The sequence below is a fragment of the Ornithorhynchus anatinus genome, chromosome 7, assembly GCF_004115215.2.
Source record: "Ornithorhynchus anatinus isolate Pmale09 chromosome 7, mOrnAna1.pri.v4, whole genome shotgun sequence".
NCBI lineage: Eukaryota > Metazoa > Chordata > Mammalia > Monotremata > Ornithorhynchidae > Ornithorhynchus > Ornithorhynchus anatinus.
This window is the reverse complement of record NC_041734.1, coordinates 58334482-58353437: the sequence shown is the minus strand read 5'-3', so window position 1 is coordinate 58353437 and position 18956 is coordinate 58334482. Positions and strand designations below refer to the sequence as shown.

At 49.1% G+C, this 18956-nt stretch overlaps 1 protein-coding gene across 8 annotated transcripts in view; it reads right to left on the bottom strand.

The window, feature by feature from the left end:
- PPP1R12B (protein phosphatase 1 regulatory subunit 12B) overlaps nucleotides 1–18956 on the bottom strand; it is a 245567-nt gene that overhangs the window by 141742 nt on the left and 84869 nt on the right. For 6 of the 8 annotated variants that reach the window (XM_029068787.2, XM_029068781.2, XM_029068780.2 and 3 more), the window contains exons 9-13: nucleotides 14548–14660; nucleotides 8559–8762; nucleotides 7177–7259; nucleotides 6675–6800; nucleotides 1793–1975 (exon numbers count right to left, since the gene is read on the bottom strand). In XM_029068787.2, the coding sequence (XP_028924620.1) occupies nucleotides 1793–1975; nucleotides 6675–6800; nucleotides 7177–7259; nucleotides 8559–8762; nucleotides 14548–14660 (709 nt within the window). The remainder of the gene's footprint in view (nucleotides 1–1792; nucleotides 1976–6674; nucleotides 6801–7176; nucleotides 7260–8558; nucleotides 8763–14547; nucleotides 14661–18956) is intronic. The other 2 variants (XM_029068784.2, XM_029068785.2) reach the window with 1 other exon arrangement.

The following is an 18956-nucleotide window of genomic DNA, read 5'->3' as shown; positions in this document are numbered from 1 at the left end:
AGTGGGGGGCCCAGGCAAGATGTGGGGTTCAACACTTTTTCTGCTGACACCCGTGGAAACACTCCCAAAAGCAAGGGCGGCGCTGAGAAGGGGCGGGGAGGAAGATGGCAGCAGCGTGGCTCAACGGAAATAGCCCGGGCTCGGGAGTCAGAGGTCATGGGTTCTAATCCCGGCCCCTCCGCTTGTCAGATGTGTGACTTTGGGCAAGTCACTTAACTTCTCTGTGCCTCAGTTACCTCAGCTGTAAAATGGGGATTAGAACTGTGAGCCCCACGTGGGACAACATGATCACCTTGTATCCCCCAAGCGCTTAGAACAGTGCTTTGCACATAGTAAGCACTTAACAAATACCACCATTATTATTATTACTATGGCACCCCCATTTAGGGTGACACTATGGGCAGTAAATTGTTTAAACTCAATAGTGGGTGCAGTACCATGTATTAAGCATCCACATGTTGGGGTACAAAGTACCAGGAGCTTGGGAAAAAGAGAATAATGAAATGACATGCTCCCTGCCCTCAGAGAGCTGACACTCTAATAGGAGAGACGGACGTAAAAATGTTTACAACCTGAGTGGTCAAAATAAATTGATGAGTGCAAACATATACCCACCGTGCTAGAGCCTGGAAATAGATTCATTCATGCTAGCCCTGCACCCGCCAATCACTAAGTACCTCCACTATAATGAATCCCCCTTCTCTTTGAGTCACTGTACCTATAAAATCCACTATTTCAAAAGAAGATTTGAAAATTCTCCCTAAATTGTCAAACAGGAAAACAATACTCAAGATAAATACATAGGAGTCCATTACCAACTTCCTCTTGAGATAAAATATTACAGACACCCCCCAAGTATGGCCTAAGAGATCATTACAAGTCAAGAGAGCACCTCTTGAACGAACCCGAAATGACCCACAATATTCTCCATTCCTGCAGATTTTTCAGCAATTCTAGAGCCTAACGTTGTTTAATTTGGAACCTTCAGTAGCTGGCTGGGTAATTCTGACACCAGAAGGCAGCAATTTAGAACAAAAAGTCTTCCTTCCTTCCACCTGAGCTCCTATCTCCCCCTTCCACTAGGGGAAAAAAAAGGCCAAACTCCCATCTTTGGGCTTCACCGGCATATCGGTACCACTTTAGCGAGATGCTAGACTCAGTGAAACATTTCATTTACCCATCACATGAACCGAAAGTTAACTGTATCACCTTGTTGTTGAAATTGGGTAGGGACTGTCTCTATCTGTTGCCGAACTGTCCATTCCAAGCGCTTAGTTCAGTGCTCTGCACAGAGTAAGCACTCAATAAATACTACTGAATGAATGAACTGTAGTTGGACACCTGGAAAGTCCAGTGGTGATGCGAGCCATATAATATACGGAAGCATTTCAGGACTATCAGAGTGGTTACAGGTTGAATCGGTCCACCTCCGTAACTGGCCACCTTTCACAAAAGAAGGGCTAGCCATCTGCTCTGAATGATACTCGTCCAAGCGCTTAGCACAGTGCTCCGCACACGGTAAGAGCTCAATAAATAGAACTGATTTTTAGGCGTTCCCCGTGAGGAGGCAGGGGGAATAAACCAGCTGACCTCAAAATATCTTCTAGTTCCAGGATTCCGCTTTTCCTCTTCACACACAAAAAAAGTTCTCCTTGGATACGCTAGTTGCAGGTGGCTTAAGAGAACGACGACCTTGTTCTCCGTTTTCGATTTCCAACCTCCTCAATCCATACACCATCAGGGTATCACGAGGCACCGACCTTGTTGACCCCACGGCCCCCAGAATTCTTACCTGCCAGGCTGAACTGACGTAGTAGTGTTTGCACTGATTGGTGTGGGACAGGAAGAGGCAGGTGGCCACTGGCTGCCCCGAGAGGTAGATGAACCAAAGGTAGTGGGTGAGGTAGCAGGAGATGAATTGCGATTGGCTGAAATGGAGGGGCTGGTGGGGTCACTACTTCTACCAAATGAAGCACTGCAAAACAGTACACGGTCACTTTGTTCAGGCCACGCGGCCGACAAGACACGCCGCGACTTCCCGCCCCGTCACGTTCCGGGGCCCAAAGGGTCGCCCTGCAGGTGACGGGTTCTATGCGGCGGGCGCTGGCGGCCGGTGCCGGTCACCCGCCGCGCGGAGAGGGAGCGCTGGGTGAGAGAGGTGCGCGAAACTAAGACGGCGGGTACGGAGGGGCAGCGAGGAAACGGAAAACCTAGCTAGAGCAGAAGCAAAGAAAGGAAGAGGTGCTGCTAGAAGACGTGCCCAAGTGATGTTAGCAGAAACGCCCAGTGGGACATGGAAGAGAGCCAAAGGAACAGAAGAGAGAGAGTCTGGGAGAGGCCCGGGGAAGACGGGCCGAAAGGCTTGGAAGACAGGCTCTGTGAGACCTAGCGGCAGAGGAACTGGAATTATTCAAGGGGAACAATTTTCTGGAAAAAGACGGGAGCATATTTTCTTTTATTTTCACCGAATATGGAAGGAAACATTTAAACTGGGGAAGCTTGGAATGCCCCCTGACAGAAGCTGTGGAGATCTCCTTCTCTGGAGAATTTAGAGAAAGGGTAAGACAACTAACTGCTCTTCCAGGGATTTTTTTTTTTGGTTGTTTTATGGCATTCGTTAAACGTTCACTATGTATCAAACACTGTTCTAGGCACTGGAATAGGTACAAGTTAATCAGGTTGGACACAGTTCCCTGTCCGACAGGGGGCTCACAGTCTACGGTTGAGAACAAGAGCACTGAAGTGACTTGCCCAAAGTCACACAGCAGGCAGTTGGCAGAACTGGGATTAGAACTCAAATCCTCCACCTTCCAGGCCCGTGCTCTTTCTACTAGGCCCTGCTTGTTTGATCCTGCCTGGAGGCAGGGTGATGGACTAGGTGACCTCTAATGGATTCTTTGACGATTTAGTTTTGATTAATCTGAATGACCCAGTGGAAAGAGCACAGGCCTGGGAGTCGGGGGACCTGGGATCTAAATCAGGCTCTGCCAAGTACCATCTGTGTGACCTTGGGCAAGTCATTTCACTTCTCTGGATCTCAGTTTCCGCATCTGCATAACGGGGGATCCAATACCTGTTCTCCCTCCTACTTAAACTGTGAGCCCCATGTGGGCACCCGATTACCTTGCATGTACCTCAGTGCTAAGTACGGTGCTCGGGAAGCTTGTTTGGGCAGGAAATGTGTCGATTTGTAGTTGCATTGTAATAATAATAATGCTGATATCTATTAAGCGCTTACTATGTGCAGAGCACTGTTCTAATCGCTGGGGTAGATAGAGGGTAATCAGGTTGTCCCACGTGAGGGTCACAGTTAATCCCCATCTTACCGATGAGGTAACTGAGGCCCAGAGAAGTTCAGTGACTTGCCCACAGTCACTCAGCTGACAAGTGGCAGAGCCGGGATTCAAACCCACGACCTCTGACTCCCAAGCCCGGGCTCTTGCCACTGAGCCACGCTGCTTCTCTAACTCTCCCGAGCGTGAAGTACAGCGCTCTGCACACACTAAGCGCTCAATAAACACGAAAGAATGAGTGAATGAATATGGTAAGTGCTTCACCAATGCCATAATTATTATTTTTTTTACTTTCAAATGGTGACTTTCTACATTTTCTCCCCTTGTGTGATGAACGCCAAAGAGCAAGGGAAAAGAGACAGGGAGATGGGAGTTCAAGCCCCAGTCCTGCGGGTCCCTTCATCTCCCCGGTTCCCCCGACGGCCTGCCCTGTTCGGGATGCTGTCGGGATAAATGAGATCATAGATCTGAAAGGCTTTTGTGCTCCAAAGAGGAAAGGCGCCACAAAAAACAAAGGGATGACTGTTGCTGCTGCCCAATATCCTCAATATATATCTGAGATGCATCCTGAAAGGGTGGCTTTGGCTTTAGGGTATTTTTTTTAAAAACACACAGAAACAAAGAATGCCATCCATCCTGATCAGGAGAAAGAAAAAGATAAGACCCATCTTTCTCCCTTCTGTTCGGGACATGCCAAGAAGCCGATCGTGCCCAGTGTGTCGACCCAAGTGGCATCAATTGAACTGTGGCAGTAGAGACGCCAAGTCATGGAAATTCAATAGTATTTATTGAGCGCTTACTATGTGCAGAGCACTGTACTAAGCGCTTGGAACGAACAAGTCGGCAACGGATAGAGACGGTCCCTGCTGTCTGACGGGCTCACGGTCTAATCGGGGGAGACGGACAGACGGGAGCGACGGCGATAAATAGAGTCGAGGGGAAGAACGTCTCGTAAAAACCGATGGCAACTAAATAGAATCGAGGCGATGTACGTTTCATTAACAAAACAAATAGGGTGATGTAAATATATACGGTTGAGCGGACGAGTACAGTGCTGAGGGGATGGGAAGGGAGAGGGGGAGGAGCAGAAGGAGATGGGGGGAAAAGAGGGTTAAGCTGCGGAGAGGTGAAGGGGGGGCGGTAGAGGGAGTGGAGGGAGAAGGGGAGCTCAGTCTGAAATGCCTGACAGCTCAGAATCGATGGCTCCGGTCAGCCAATCATATTTATTGAGCGCTTACTGTGTGCAGAGCACCGTAATAAGTGCTTAGGTCAGAACATGAAGGGCCAGCTTCCCACCTCCGGGAGGCCTTCCCAGACTGAGGATCCCCCTTTCCCTCTGCTCCCCCTTCCCTCCCATCCACTCTGTTCTTCCCCCTTCCCCTCAGCACTATGCTCACTCATATATATTATTTATTACCCTATTTATTTTGTTAATAAGGTGTATAGCTCCTTGATTCTATTTATCTTGATGATGCCTTGTCTTTGTTTTGTTCCGCTCTGCTTTCTTTTGGACCGTGAGCCCGTCATTGGGCAGGGATGGTCTCTGTCTGTTGTCGAATTGTCCATTCCAAGCGCTCAGTGGAGTGCTCTGCACATAGTAAGCGCTCCGTAACTACTACCGAATGAATGAATGAACCTCCCATTTATTTAGGGGTAGAAAGATCACTCTCCCAGGTAAGCGTTCTCGCTTTCAAACTGTCGACTGACTTGTGCTATTTCCAAACTGAACCGCTGACACCCAATCAGTCGGAGGCCTCACCTAGAGTCTAGATGCCTCACCATCTTCCACCCTCCGCCCCCGCCCCCCGGCCGGAGCACCGGCTGGGATGCTAGCCGAAATGACGGGGAATCGGAGAGCTCTGCGCCGGCTGCTCTGAGAGTACAGAGGGTGCTCTTTGGCAAGTCACTTCACTTTTCTGTGCCTCAGTTACCTCATCTGTAAAATGGGGATTACAGCTGTGAGGCCCACGTGCGACCTGGACTGTGTCTAATCTGATTATCTTCTAACGACCCCGGCCCTTAGAACAGTGCCTAGCACCGAGTGGGCGTTTAACAAATACCATAAAAAAAACCAACAGTGACTGGGGCGGCCTCATTTCCAAAATGAAAACCAAATAATGCAGCCTGGGATGGGCAATAACGCCTTCAGCCGCAAACCTAGGCCTCACAAAACACATTTCGCAGCATCTGCGGACAAGAACGTGTTCACGCTTGAAAGGAGGATGGCCAAGTGGGAAGAGCATGGCACTGGGAGTCAGGAGACTGGATTCTAATCCCAACTAGGCCACGGGCCTGCTGTGGGACCTCGGACAAGTCACCTGACCTCTCTGGAGCCTCAGTTTCCTCATACGCAAAATGGGGACAGGGGCTATACCCAACCCGAGTGCTCAGCTTGTGTTGAGAGTTAAATATGATCATTAGTAGTACTATTTCGGTTGGAAGGTCAGCGGCCCTATCTCCATTCCCAGTCTTTGGCCGACACCAGGTCTACAAGCTTAAGGGTCAACTTGACTTTAATTTATCAACTCAAGATGACTAGAGAATGGAACTGGAAGTAGGGGAGAAGGAGATAAGAGGAGAGACAGATTTTCCATCAAACCAGAGATGCGCACCTAATCCTTCTGGAAATTATTTCTTGCCTGTAAAGAGAAAGCTGCTGGGCCTCAATTCCCTCTCCTCAAACAGAAAGACTTATTTATCTCTGTCTCTCCCGTTCTTCCAGGGCTTCTATGTGGGTAAACAAGAGTCCGAGTGAGAATGCATATGGGACTTGAGAAACCCAAGGGAAGTGGGGTCACTGGACAAGCTCATTCCATGGTCTCAAACTAAGAAACCAAAGCACTAGGCCACCTGGTGATCCTGGTGCGTCTGAGACTGGGGAGCTGGGTCCGCCTCCCCAAGGAAACCTCAGTGGACCCAGTTCTACACGCAATTCCTCGGCTGCTTTAAAGAAAAGATGACTTTAATTCAATTAAGATGTTCTTTCCTTGAATAATTTTAGAGGGAGCCCGTCACCTCTTGATCCATGAGGGTTGGGGGCCGCCTGCCCGGAGACAGTGGAGATGCTAAATGTCTTTTAAAGCCCTTACAGCTCTAAGCTTCAGAAGGAGAAGTCAGTGTAAAATCTGGAATGCGCATCTGTGGTGACAGCTTCAAAAATGACCAGTTTTAACCCTACCTCATTTAAATGGATCTTTAACTCTGATCAAGTAAATGAATTTGGCTAAAACATTCATCTGGGGAAAGCTCGGCATAGCTCAGGGGTGCAGAGGTCGAGCGGTGACGAACACAGGTGCAGAGAAGCATGCAGATGCCTTTCAGGCGCCAGGGGATTCAACGGTGAGGGGGAGCCGCCCGTTTCCGAGGCCCGAGACTCTGTACCTTTTCAGATAGGTGGAGACGTAGGTGGATGGCGTGCCAGACTGGGGAGGTTCATTCCCCTTTGGTTCATCCCTCCACAGCTGCCGGGTGTAGGAGCCGCTCCGCACGAGGTTAACCGCCGATTCCCTGCGGGAGGCCGAGAAAGAAAACACACGCCCGCTGTTGCCTCGGAAAGTCTTCCCCCAACTGAAGCTCCGCCCTTGGAGGGCCTACTCTGAGGGGTGCTGGGATCTAAACAGCCAGAGACAAGACAGAAATACAACAAGCAAATGCCTGTTCCCGGTTCCAGGTGGGTCTCTCTGGAATGGGGAGGGCAAATCCACATCACAAACACATACGCCTTTGGGCGATGCACTGAGCAGGGTACGTTCCCGGCACCCCAAAGAGAGCTGGTGGCCCAGGTGAGGAAAAGGGTCATCCCAAACTCTCAGGCTGAGAGGCTTTTTCCCTTCCCTCAAGGGCACCAAGGCAGAACCACCTGGACAGCCCGAGTCCGCCATACCTGTTCTCCTTCTCTTCTATGTCACTTGTGCTGTTGAGCCTTCGAGGTGCGATTGAGGCGAAGTAGCTTTTGCCGTCCTTCTCCTAACAAGCAAAACGGAAACGAGAAACATGAAGCGTGTCCCAGCAGGGCAATCCTGTCCACTAGCGACAAGACCTGGGGCAGAGCACAGAATTCAGGAGCTCAACAGAGGCTTTTCTCCTAAGGGTTACAACATGTATTTCAGTTTGTTTTCCTTAGCCAATCAAGGGGAAAGACAAACCTCTACTGGAAAGCACAGAGGCCCCCTTGGACTGTGAGCTCATTGTGGGCAGGGAATGCGTCTACCAACTCTGCTACAGTGTACCCTCCCAAGTGCTTAGTACAGTGCTCTGCACGCAGTCAGTGCTCAATAAACAATTGATCGATTAGGTCAAACAACTGGATTAATTCATCACTATTTCCAGGACAACACGATTTTACCGGTTGCGAGCAAGTGAAGGAGTAGCTATTTGCCAGGCTGGAGTAAGCAGTAGAGAAAGCACCATCAACCTTTAACCTACCTGGCAGGGAGGGCAATGCCCGGCCATCCTACCGAGCAGCGTGGCTCAGTGGAAGGACCATGGGCTTGGGAGTCGAGGGACCTGGGTTCTAATCCCAGCTCCGCCACTTGTCTGCTGTGAGAGCTTGGGCAAGTCAGCTAACTTCGCCGGGTCTCAGCTACCTTATGCGTAAAAGGAGGATTAAGACCGGGGGACCGATGTGGGACAGGCACCGATTACCTTGAATCTACCCCAGTATGTAGTATAGTGCTTGACACATAGTAAGCGCTTAATAAATACCAGAAAAAGAAGTCTCGTCAGCAGTACAAGTAGTGTGCCCTAATGAAAGGACCACGGGCCTGGAAACCAGGGGACTTGGGTTCTAATCCAGCTCCGTTACTTACCTGCAATGTGACCCTGAGCAAGTCACTTAACCTTTCTGTGTCTCAGTTTGCCCATCTGTAAAATGGGGATGAAGTACCTCTTAGTCTGTGAGCCCATGTGGGACAGGGACCGTGTGCCAGCTTACGATCTTGTATCTACCCAGTGCTCAGTACGGTGCCTGGCACGTGTTAAATGCTTAGTGAATATAATAATATTAATAAGCGATAATAATACTATAAACACAGAAGCTGGCCATTCATCCAGGGTGAATATTCACTGGTCCCAGGTGAGTGATAAAAATGGCATGTCACTCTTATTTTATATTTAATTTAATTTAATTGTTCACGTTCTGAAAGGGAGTAAAAGGGGGTAAGTGAATTGTGCCGGTCAATTTGGGGGATTCTCCGGGCTGTATCCCTAAGCGAGTGAGTTTTCGGGGAATCCCCGTCCCTCTCTTTCTCCCACCCCAGAAGGTACCTTTTCTTTGTTGTCGAGCAGCGCAGAAATCCGAGGACTGGAAGAAGAGCGGTAGATTGAGGATCCCCGGTCCCTCAGGGCCTCGCGGGAGGTGGCCACCTCGCTCAGCATGTTGTGACTGCCAGTTTTGCGGAGCCCCAGTCTCCATGAAGAGGGAGATTCATCCTTGGGCTCTTCGGTCTTGCTGAAGAAGCCGGAGGAGAACTGTGGGAGGGCGGAGGGTGAGAGACAGAGCAGGGGAGGGCAAAGGACGACACCCTATCAGTGGGTTGCACTAGAAACCCAGGGAACTCCAAGAGAGGGGACGCGAGCGGGACGGAAGCCGCTACCTCTACCGAAAAGGGACCGTAGGGGCACGTCTTCACCCGCGAAGCTTTCGTTGGGGGAGGGGGACGCCTCGCCTCTCCCAGCCACTCATTGAGAAAGTGACAAGCTGGGAGTCGGAATCACGACGGGAGTTCTGGTCGAGCTCTTAGCCTTCCGCAGCCTCTGAGGGGAACGTCCATTCCAGTCCCCACCCCCGGGGCTCGCCTCAGCGGGGAACAGGCTCCTCACCGAGCCCTGACTACTTTCCCTGCATGCACCCGTGACTTCCGTGCGTCTCTGTATCTGCCCATGCCCCCTCCGTCAGTGTCTGCGTCTACTTTACCGATGCATACACCCATGCGGGTTCCCCTTCTTGGCCTTGTGTAGATGAGTGTGCGGGTCCATCACTGGGGGCCTCTTATTTTGTCCTACCCTCACCTGCTGGCCCTCCCACCCTATGTTCACCTGTGCATTCGGAATTAAAACCCGGCAACCCCGTTAGGCAAAGAAGCCTACACCTGGGGAATCCTTCCTGCAAGATGGGGGCAGGGTGAAGGGCGGAAGGGATGCCTCTGCGGCCTCTCAAACTTATTTTGCCTCTTCCCAGTTTCCTCTCCCACCCCTGCAGAGGACATCAGCAGTTCAAGTGCAACATACAATCCATTCTTTCCCTTCCCTTCCTGACCTTTAGGTTGAATTAACTCCCGGGGCCCTGCCCCGACTCACTCGGGGCCACGCACTGATTTGGTCAAGACCAGAGCTCATTCTCTTCCATCCTCTCAGAAAAAAATGCATCTCATCAGATCTAGATGAGAAGCAGCGTGGCTCAGTGGAAAGAGCACGGGCTTTGGAGTAGGAGGGCATGGGTTCGAATCCCGGCTCGGCCACTTGTCAGCTGTGTGACTTTGGGCAAGTCACTTAACTTCTCGGTGCCTCGGTTACCTCATCTGTAAAATGGGGATTAAGACTGTGAGCCCCAAGTGGGACAACCTGATTCCCCTGTGTCTACCCCAGTGCTTAGACCAGTGCTCGGCACACCGTAAGCGCTTAACAAATACCAACATTATTATTATTATTATCTATATGATTGCATTACATGCCTCAGAGAACATCATTCAATTCATTCAATTGTATTTATTAAGTGCTTAGGGTGTGCAGAGCACTGTACTAAGCACTTGGAAAGTACAATTCGGCAACAAATAGGGACATTTGTTTCCCTGCACATATTGGGATCACGGTCCAGAAGACCTTTTGGGTCCCAGGTTTGGGAGACGGAGGACCTGGGTTCTAATCCCAAGTCTGCCACCTGCCTGGCCTGGGGCAAATCACTTGATTTGTCTACGCTCCAGTTTCCTCATCTGCCAAATGGAGACTGAATACCCGTTCTCCCTCCTGCTTAGATCGTGAGAAGCAGCGTGGTCTAGCGGATAGAGTGTGGGCCTGGGAGTCAGAAGGTCCTGGGAGCTAACCCTGACTCTGCCACTTGTCTACTGGGTGACCCTGAGCAAGTCACTTTACTTCTCTGCGTCAAATTACCTCATTTGTAAAATGGGGATTAAGGCTGTCCAACCTGATTCGCTTGTATCTACCCCAGTGCTTTGAACAGTGACTGGCAGATAATAAGTGCTTAACAAATATCATTTTTTAAAAAATAAGCCCATGTGGAACAGGTTCTATGTCCAATCAGATCATCTTGCATCTACCACAGCGCTTGGTACAGTGCCAGACACCCAATAAGTGCTTAATATTTTCATTATTATTATTATTATTTTAATCCCGTAACACCTGGATCATTTTAGGAAAGTGTACTTTAACCCCAAAATATAGTACGCTGGTAAATCACAGGGAACCACTGCGGCAGCATGATAAGATTAAAGAGATCTGATCAAGTCCAGGATCCCGGGTTCTTTCTGTTTCCATCTTCAAAATGCTAAGACTGTAAGCTCATTATGGGTAGGGAATCTGTCTGCTCAATATGTTGCATTATACTCTTCCAAGTGCTCCGTACAGTGCTCCGCACACAGTGATCGCTCATAATATACAAACTGATTGATTCACAGGAGTCTATGGACTTTTCTACCCTTTGATTCCTTCAGTTTCCACAAGGCTCTACCATCATGTCTCTTCCTTAACTCATCGGGCCCTGAGGCGACCCTCATATGAACCTGTAGAAATCCCGGGGAGCTCTGTCTCCCAATCTGTTTTATCAGGGTTCGGATTAAATCACAACCACAAATCAAATCCCAGAAGCCTAAGGAGGGGATTTTCACTCTGCCCCACTGACTAGAGGTGATGGGGCCTCCCAGGGGAATAGATCAAGTGGAAGAAAGGGTAGGTCGCTTTGCCTCGGAAATGCCGACAGAGCACTTTCCTGCTGTCACCTCGCCATGAAGCATCGAGATGGGCATCCCGCAAAGCAGGGAAAGTTAAAGATATCTCGGGGGTCCTTTCCACCCAACAGGGACTAAGGCGGTAAGATGCCGCCACCTAACTCACTAAAGCAGGGTCTCTTCCTAGCCGACATACCCACCAGGAATCCCCTGTTAGTGGTCCCTTTATCTTAAAATTCTCTTTTTCTGTTTCACGAGAGGAAGAATGCAATGTTATTATCTAAGCCCAATCAATTGTATTTATCGAGCGCTAACTCTGTGCAGAGCACTGTACTAAGCGGCTGGGAGAGAAAGATACAATAGAATTAGCAGACACATTCCCTGCTCGTGGCTCAGCGGAAAGAGCACGGGTTTGGGAGTCAGAGGTGGTGAGTTCTAATCCCGGCTCCGCCACTTCCCTGGGCCTCAGTTACCTCATGTGTAAAATGGGGATTAAGACGGTGAGCCCCACCTGGGACATCCTGATTACCTTTTATCTCCCCCAGCGCTTAGAACACATAGTAAGCGCTTAACAAATATTATTAATATTATTATTCAGGGGGAGACAGACATTAATATGAATAAAAAAAGTGATGGCACCAGGGTGTTTGAGCTTCTTGAGGGCTGGGATCGTGTCTACCAACTCGACCACTTTGTACTCACCCAGCTGGTTAGTATAGTGCTCTGCACACAGTAAATGCTTAATAATTAATTCATCGATTAATGGACAATACAATCTGGCCACCTTTCCGCAGTGTTTTGGACAGGGATACTTTTATCCTGTAGGATGGAAATACCCCTATTAGAGGCAGCGTGGGGCTGAGCTCCGGTGAGGAGGGAAGAGGAAACCTTAATCCTTCTCCACTGGCAGCGGCATATGAGATAGGAGCCTGAGTCCTGTCCTGAGACCTCAGGAAGGATCGAATGCCTGAAGTTATTCCTCTCTTTCTCTCTCGCCAAGCTACATCCGGAATGCAAAGGAAGGTCAGTACGGGTTAACTTGATTTTAGGTGTCGCTGGTGAAGAACCGCAACTCAGGTTCAGGTTTTCCGGGCTCTCCTACGCAGCTCAGACCCGAGTTCACAAGGGCAGCTCATCAGACCTGATTTCTAGTTGGATGATCAGCCAGCTAATCAGCCCCCAGACTCTTCAGGAATTGTACATTGTTGCTTAGCAAGTCTCACCCTCAGTGTTCTGTGATTGTGGATATCAATGTTCAAAATTAAATCCTGTTTATATCACTTTCATTCAATCACATTTATTGAGAGCTTACTGTGTGCAGACCACTGGAATATGCGTTTGGGAGAGTACAATACAACAATAAACAGACATTCCCTGTCTACGACGAGTTTACTCTTGCCTCTTTTTGATGCAACTCAGGCTTTCATTCACTCATTCGTTCATTCGTATTCATTGAGCGCTTACTGTGTGCAGAGCACTGTACGAAGCGCTTGCGAAGTACAGTTCAGCAACAGAGAAAGACAATCCCTGCCCACAGTGGGCTCACAATCTAGAAGGAGGGGAAGACAGACATCTAAAACAAGTAAACAGGCATCAATAGCATCAATTTGAACAGAATTACAGATGTGTATACACCTCAGAACAAGTAAAACGGGCATTAATATAAATATAAAGAATTATAGATATGTACATCTATAGACAAGTGCTGTGGGGCGGGGGGAGCGAGTTGGGGTGATGGGGGGTTCGGGGAGCTGATGAGAAGGGGGGCTTAATCTGGGGAGGCGAGCCTTCGGTAGGGCTTTGAAGGGGGGAAGTGTGATTGTCTGGTGGATTTGAGGAGGGAGGGCATTCCAGGCCAGGGGTAGGACGTGGGCCAGGGGTCTGTGGCGGGACAGACGAGAACGAGGCACAGTGAGAAGGTCAGTGGCACCAGAGGAGTGGAATATGCGGGCTGGGATGTAGAAGGAGAGAAGGGAGGTGAGGTAGGAGGGGGTAAGGTGATGGAGAGCTCTGAAGCCAAGAGTGAGGGGGTTTTGTCTTGACCACTGAGGTTTAGCATATTACATGATTCAGGGGCGGTTAGTGGGAGGCCTTAACTCCATACCTGCCTTGGGTGATGTCAGTCAATCAGTCAATCATATTTATTGAGCACTTACTGTGTGCAGAGCACTTGGGAGAGTACAATATAAAAATATAACAGACATTCCCTGCCCACAACAAGCTTACAGCCTAGAGGGGAAATGGACACAAATATAAATAAATATAAATACAGATATGAACATAAGTACTGTGGGGAACTTGGGGAGTTTAATCATTTTAGCCCAAATCAACGGTAAACACACAAAGCAGCCCTGAATTCAGATGAGAGAACCCAAATTATTTTCCAGTTCTTGACAGATGCATAAGCAATTGCTCCTCGTTAGCCATAATCGTCAGAGACGGCTACAATATCTATGGCACTTGAGAGCTCTTAAGGTTACTCCACAGAGATCAGGTTTGCCGCCTGCCAGTTTTATAACTCCACTGCCTGGTCCCTTTCCTCAAAACCTCATCTTCCTCTATCTGTAAGGCTCTCTCTCCAGAGAACAAAACCAAATGGAGTTCTGGTAATTATCTGGCTGTCCTCTCAGGGTCGTACCTGGAGAGTTTCCAGTTCTCTCAATAAATACGACCGCGGGAGAGAGAGTCAAGCAGGGGCATATCCATTCCATTCGTAGGTTGGGCAGTGGCTAGCAAGTGGAAAGCAATCTTCTACGAGTCAAAACTCACCAGTGCCCGGCAGCAGCAGCACGGGAGAGAGTCGAGGGCGGAGACTCAGGTTTACTGCACGGAAGGAGGCGGTGGTAAGCCGCTTCCATATTTTTACCAAGAAAACACTAGCGATCCACTACCAGAACGACTGCAGATGGAGGTGAGGCGTTCTGGGAGAGATGTGTCCGTGGCGTTGCTATGGGTCGGACATGACTCGACAGCACAAGACAAGAATTATCCGGCTCAGTGGCTCAACGAGGCTGCCAACCCGAATAACTTCGGATATAAAAATCCACTTTGAGGGCCTGAACTTTGGCTGTCCGCTCTGATCCACTCAACTGGATGGTGGCCAAACCGGCAGCTTCCTGGGTGCCTTCTGACATCGTCAGACTGTTTCGCTGCAACAGGAGGACACTGGAACCAGGAGCCGGGCTCCTGACCATGCTTCTTTCATTCGTTCATTCATATTTATCGGGCACATACTGTGTGCACAGCACTGTACTAAGCACTTACAATATTACAATGAACAGACACGCTCCTCGGGCTCTGAGGGTAACAGTAATGGCCACTCCCAACCCCCACGTCGATCTCGGTGGACTCACCCTTCTAGCAGGAGAAGCCGAGAAGGTATTCTGAGCTGGTGGTGGTATTTGTTCGATGACATTACTCTTGGATTCGGAGCCGGAATGGTTGACGACAGCTTCTGGCTTTCTCTCTGGTTTTTAAGACAAGGGAAAAGATTCAAAAAGGTGTGTGGAAAACCTTCGATAATTCATGGACACCGACTACTAAAGCACTCTTTTGAAAGCTGCCTGGTCTACCAACTGATTAATCAGTAGTATTTATTAAGCACTCTGTGCAGAACACTGTACTAAGCTCTTGGAAGAGTAAAACTGAGTTAGTAAACACGATCTCTGTCCTCAAGGGCCTTACGATGTAGCGGGGGAGACCGGCACTGGAATAAATCAAAGGTAGGGGGAAGCAAATGTAATTTAAAGTATGTACATATGGTGGGGTGGACAGAGAGAGGTGAGTGTCCAAGTGCTTATGTGACATGAAAGTGCTGAAGTGGCCGTCAACCGGGAGATAGGGAGGGGAGATGAGACATTAATTAATTAACCCTCTGGAGCTGTGGTTTCAGGAGGCGCTTGAAAACCGGCAGTGCAGAGGTCTGTGGGAATTAAGGGGGAGGGAGTTCCAAGAATGAGCAAGAGGTCAATGGCGAGAGAGAAGAGAATGAGGCAGAGTGAGTCCATAGGGTTGAAAGGAGTGAAGTCTGCAGCGTGTGTTGTATTGGGAGAGGCGTGAAGATAGGTCGGGGGGAAAGGAAGCTGAGTGAGTGCCTGAAAGCCCCTGGCTGGGAGTTTCTATCTGATGCAGCGAGGGATGGGCAACTAGGGGTGTTTCTGGAGGAGCGGGGAGGTTTGTGAAGAACAGTTTCTCTAGAAAAATGATCTTGGGTACAGAGTGAAGCAGAGACTGGAGGGGGAGAGACTAGAGCCAAGGAGGTCTGTGAGGAGGCTGACCTGGTAGTCGAATCAGGATCAGTCGAGTGCTTGGGTCACCGAGGTGAGGGTCTGGAGGAATGGAATGGGCAGATTCTGGAGATTTTGCAAAGAAAGAACTGACAGGATTTGGAGACTGACTGAATATGGGGGTGGAAAGGGAGAGAGGATTCAAGGACAATGCCCAAGGTTGGATTTGAGAGATGGGGAGAATGATGGTGTTGTCAACAGTGATGGGGAAGTTACGAGGGAGGGAGGATGAGGTATTCACTTTTGGACGTACTAAGTCCAAAGTGCTGGAGGCAGGAGCAAATGTGAGATTTCAGAGTGGGAGAGAGATCGGGGTAGGCATATGGTAGATTTCAGAGTCACCCGCTGGAGGCTTTAAAAAGCAACTGGGAGACCGAAGCAGCAAGCTCTTGAGAATATTCATCATCAATGGTATTTATTGAGCACTTGCTTTGTGCACAGCACTGTACTAAGTGCTTGGCAGAGTACAAGAGAGTTGGCAGACATTTTTCCTGCCCACAACTAGCTAAAGTCTAGGGGGGGACAGATATTAATACAAATAATTTATGATATATTCTTAAATAAAGATAAAATAAATCACTGCCCAGCATAACAAAGATACCCAGAGCTGACGAGGACCACCCAAAGTTAAATAATCCATTCCTCTTCCTCAGCACCGCCTTTAAGCCAAGGCAGGCGAGTGTCGATGGGAAAGGAAAACCTTCATGCTAATCACCACTAAGCTGCTGAAGACAGAAGATAATCGAATCAATACCAAATTTAGCTCCCTGCCGACTTTCAACTCCAATCTGTCATCCACATAAATGTGGATGGGATTTACGGGGTTTGAACTGTTTCATTAGCATTACAGAAATCGGTGCAGTATCCGTTAAGCAATCTACCCTTGCAATGGAGCCTGAAGAAGCCCGAGAAGTATTGTGTACTAATTATCTTTAAATGACAAAGGGCGATCAATTTTAAGAATGAAACCCACATGAGTCAGCGTGGCTCGGCGGAAAGAGCCTGGGCTTGGGAGTCAGAGGTCATGAGTTTGAATCCAAGCTCTGCCACTTGTCAGCTGTGTGACTCTGGGCGAGTCACTTAACTTCTCTGTGCCTCAGTTACCTCATCTGTAAAATGGGGATTAACTGTGAGCCTCACGTGGGACGACCCGATGACCCTGTATCTCCCCCAGTGCTTAGAACAGCGCTCTGCACATAGTAAGCACTTAACAAATACCAACATTATTATGAGTCCCTTGGCTTCACTACTTGGGGGAAGGAAGGAATTCCCTTGTCCTATTCTGCGGACATAAGCATCCTTGTACGTGTGAATTCTGGTCCTTCTGCCATAAAAGCCCCATGACTGGACAAGAGGTCAGAATCTGGTAGGACGGAAAAGAACAGGAACCTCATGACCACAACGCTCCTTCTTTTCCATTTTTTCCTTTCTCTTTTCCTCCTTCTTCCCTGCCCAAATCCTAATTCCCCTAATACCCCTAAAAAAAACCAGGGGGTGCTTTATCTCAATGCTTAGAACAGTGCTTGGCACATAGTAAGTGCTTAACAAATACCATAATTATTATTATTATCTCAGTGTGATTGACGGCAAGGTTCATGTGCCAAGAAAAATGAGAGAGGAATCAGAATGTCTTCTTATCCAATTTTCAACTCTGTGTCTTACCCAAAACTCAGCTCTGAGCGAGAAGCCTTTAGCTAGACTATGAGCTCCTTGTGGGCAGGAACCGTGTCTATCAGCTCTACTGCACTGTTGATAATTGTGGTATTTGTTAAGTGCTTACTATGAGCCAGGAACTGTACTAAGTGCAAGGGTAGATACGAACTAATCGGGTTGGACCCAATCCTTGTCCCTCATGGGGCTCACAGTCCCCCTTTTACAAATGAGGTAACTGAAGCGCAGAGAAGGGAAGTGACTTGCCCAAAATCACACAGCAGACATGTGGTGGAGCCGGGATTAGAACCCAGGTCCTCTGACTCCCAGGCCTGTGTTCTTTCCACTACGCCATGTTGCTTCTCCTCGTCCTTTCCATTAACGATTCATCTTTAACTCTCCCATCTCTGTCAATTACATCGTCAACCTTGTTGTCCCGTCGTCCTCGACCCCTCGGCGTCTTTCAGCTCTCACATTCAATCAACTACGAAGCCCTGCGGGTTCTTTCTCCAGTTCCCCCTCTTCCTCTTCTCAAACTGTGAACCTCTAGAGGGCAGATTCGCCCACTTATTTTTTTCCACCACCGTATACAGCGTTTCACACAACTGAAGTTCACTAAATGCTATTACTTCCACAGATGCTCTCCGCCCAAACAGCGACCATCCTTTCAGTCCCTTATCATACCACAGTCGGACCATCGTGTTGGCCGCCACACTGGCCTCTCTGCCTCCAGCCTCATCCTCTTCAGTCTACGGCTCAAGTTGGTTCCGGATCGCCTTCCTGAAAGGCCACTCTCCAATCCTCGAAAGCTTTCACTGCCTGCCCATCTCCCTCGGCAGCAAACAAAAACTCCTCCCAATTGGGGCTCCTTCCTACTCAAGACTGTGAGCCCCCTGTGGGACAGGGACCGGGTCCGACAATTAATCCGGACCTACCTCAGAGCTTAAAACAGTGTTTGACACATAGTAGACACTTAATTCCATAAAAAAAAAAATCGACCTCAAGGCTGTTCTCAGCTGGACCAGCTCTCTGCGAACCACGGGCAGGCTCAAGAGAGTAGCTCCGGGCAAGACCGGACGATGTCCTGATGGAAGATGGATTCCGGAGCAGACGCTGGATGCCCCCCGTACGTCGGACAGGACTTTCCTTGTTGGAACGGTGGCCGTCGGGCCCGTGGTTTCACAGTCCGGCACGACACGGACCCTATCTTTGAAATCGAATTTAAAATCTGGTCAAAGAGACCGGTGGCCCTGTGCCGCCTCCTGGAACAACTTTTCCCTGGCCCATTTCTGAAATTCCTTGCTTTTTCTGGCTCTGGTCTCTACAGCTTTGCATAGGGCATATGTAATTTTTTGTTTTGTTTTTCATTTGTTTTTGTTTTTCCCCTGATTTTCGCAAGAAAGTGGGAATGCTGTCCTCAGACTCCGACTAGACCACTGAGTGTCATATTCAACAGTAGTTTTCCAAATGGGGGAGGCCACAGGGGAATAAATGAAATGAAGCCTTAGAGATAATCTGTTCTAGGAACACAGACTACAACCTCTCTCCACGCCAGGCTCACTGGGCAATGGTGGGTCAGTCAACCAGTCAGCTGAATGTATTGAGCACTTACTGTGTACAGAGCACTGTACTAAGTGCTTGGGAGAGTATAACAGTAAACAGACACACTCCCTGCCCACGAGCCGACGGGAGGAAGGGAACGTGAACGGCTCCGTGCAGATCAGCATCACAACGGCAAAATCGGTATTTTTCTGCGGTCATTTCAATTGTCACGAGCCTCGCCTTTTGCCTCCAGTAAACTGCACCTGCCTTGACGGTGAAAGGGC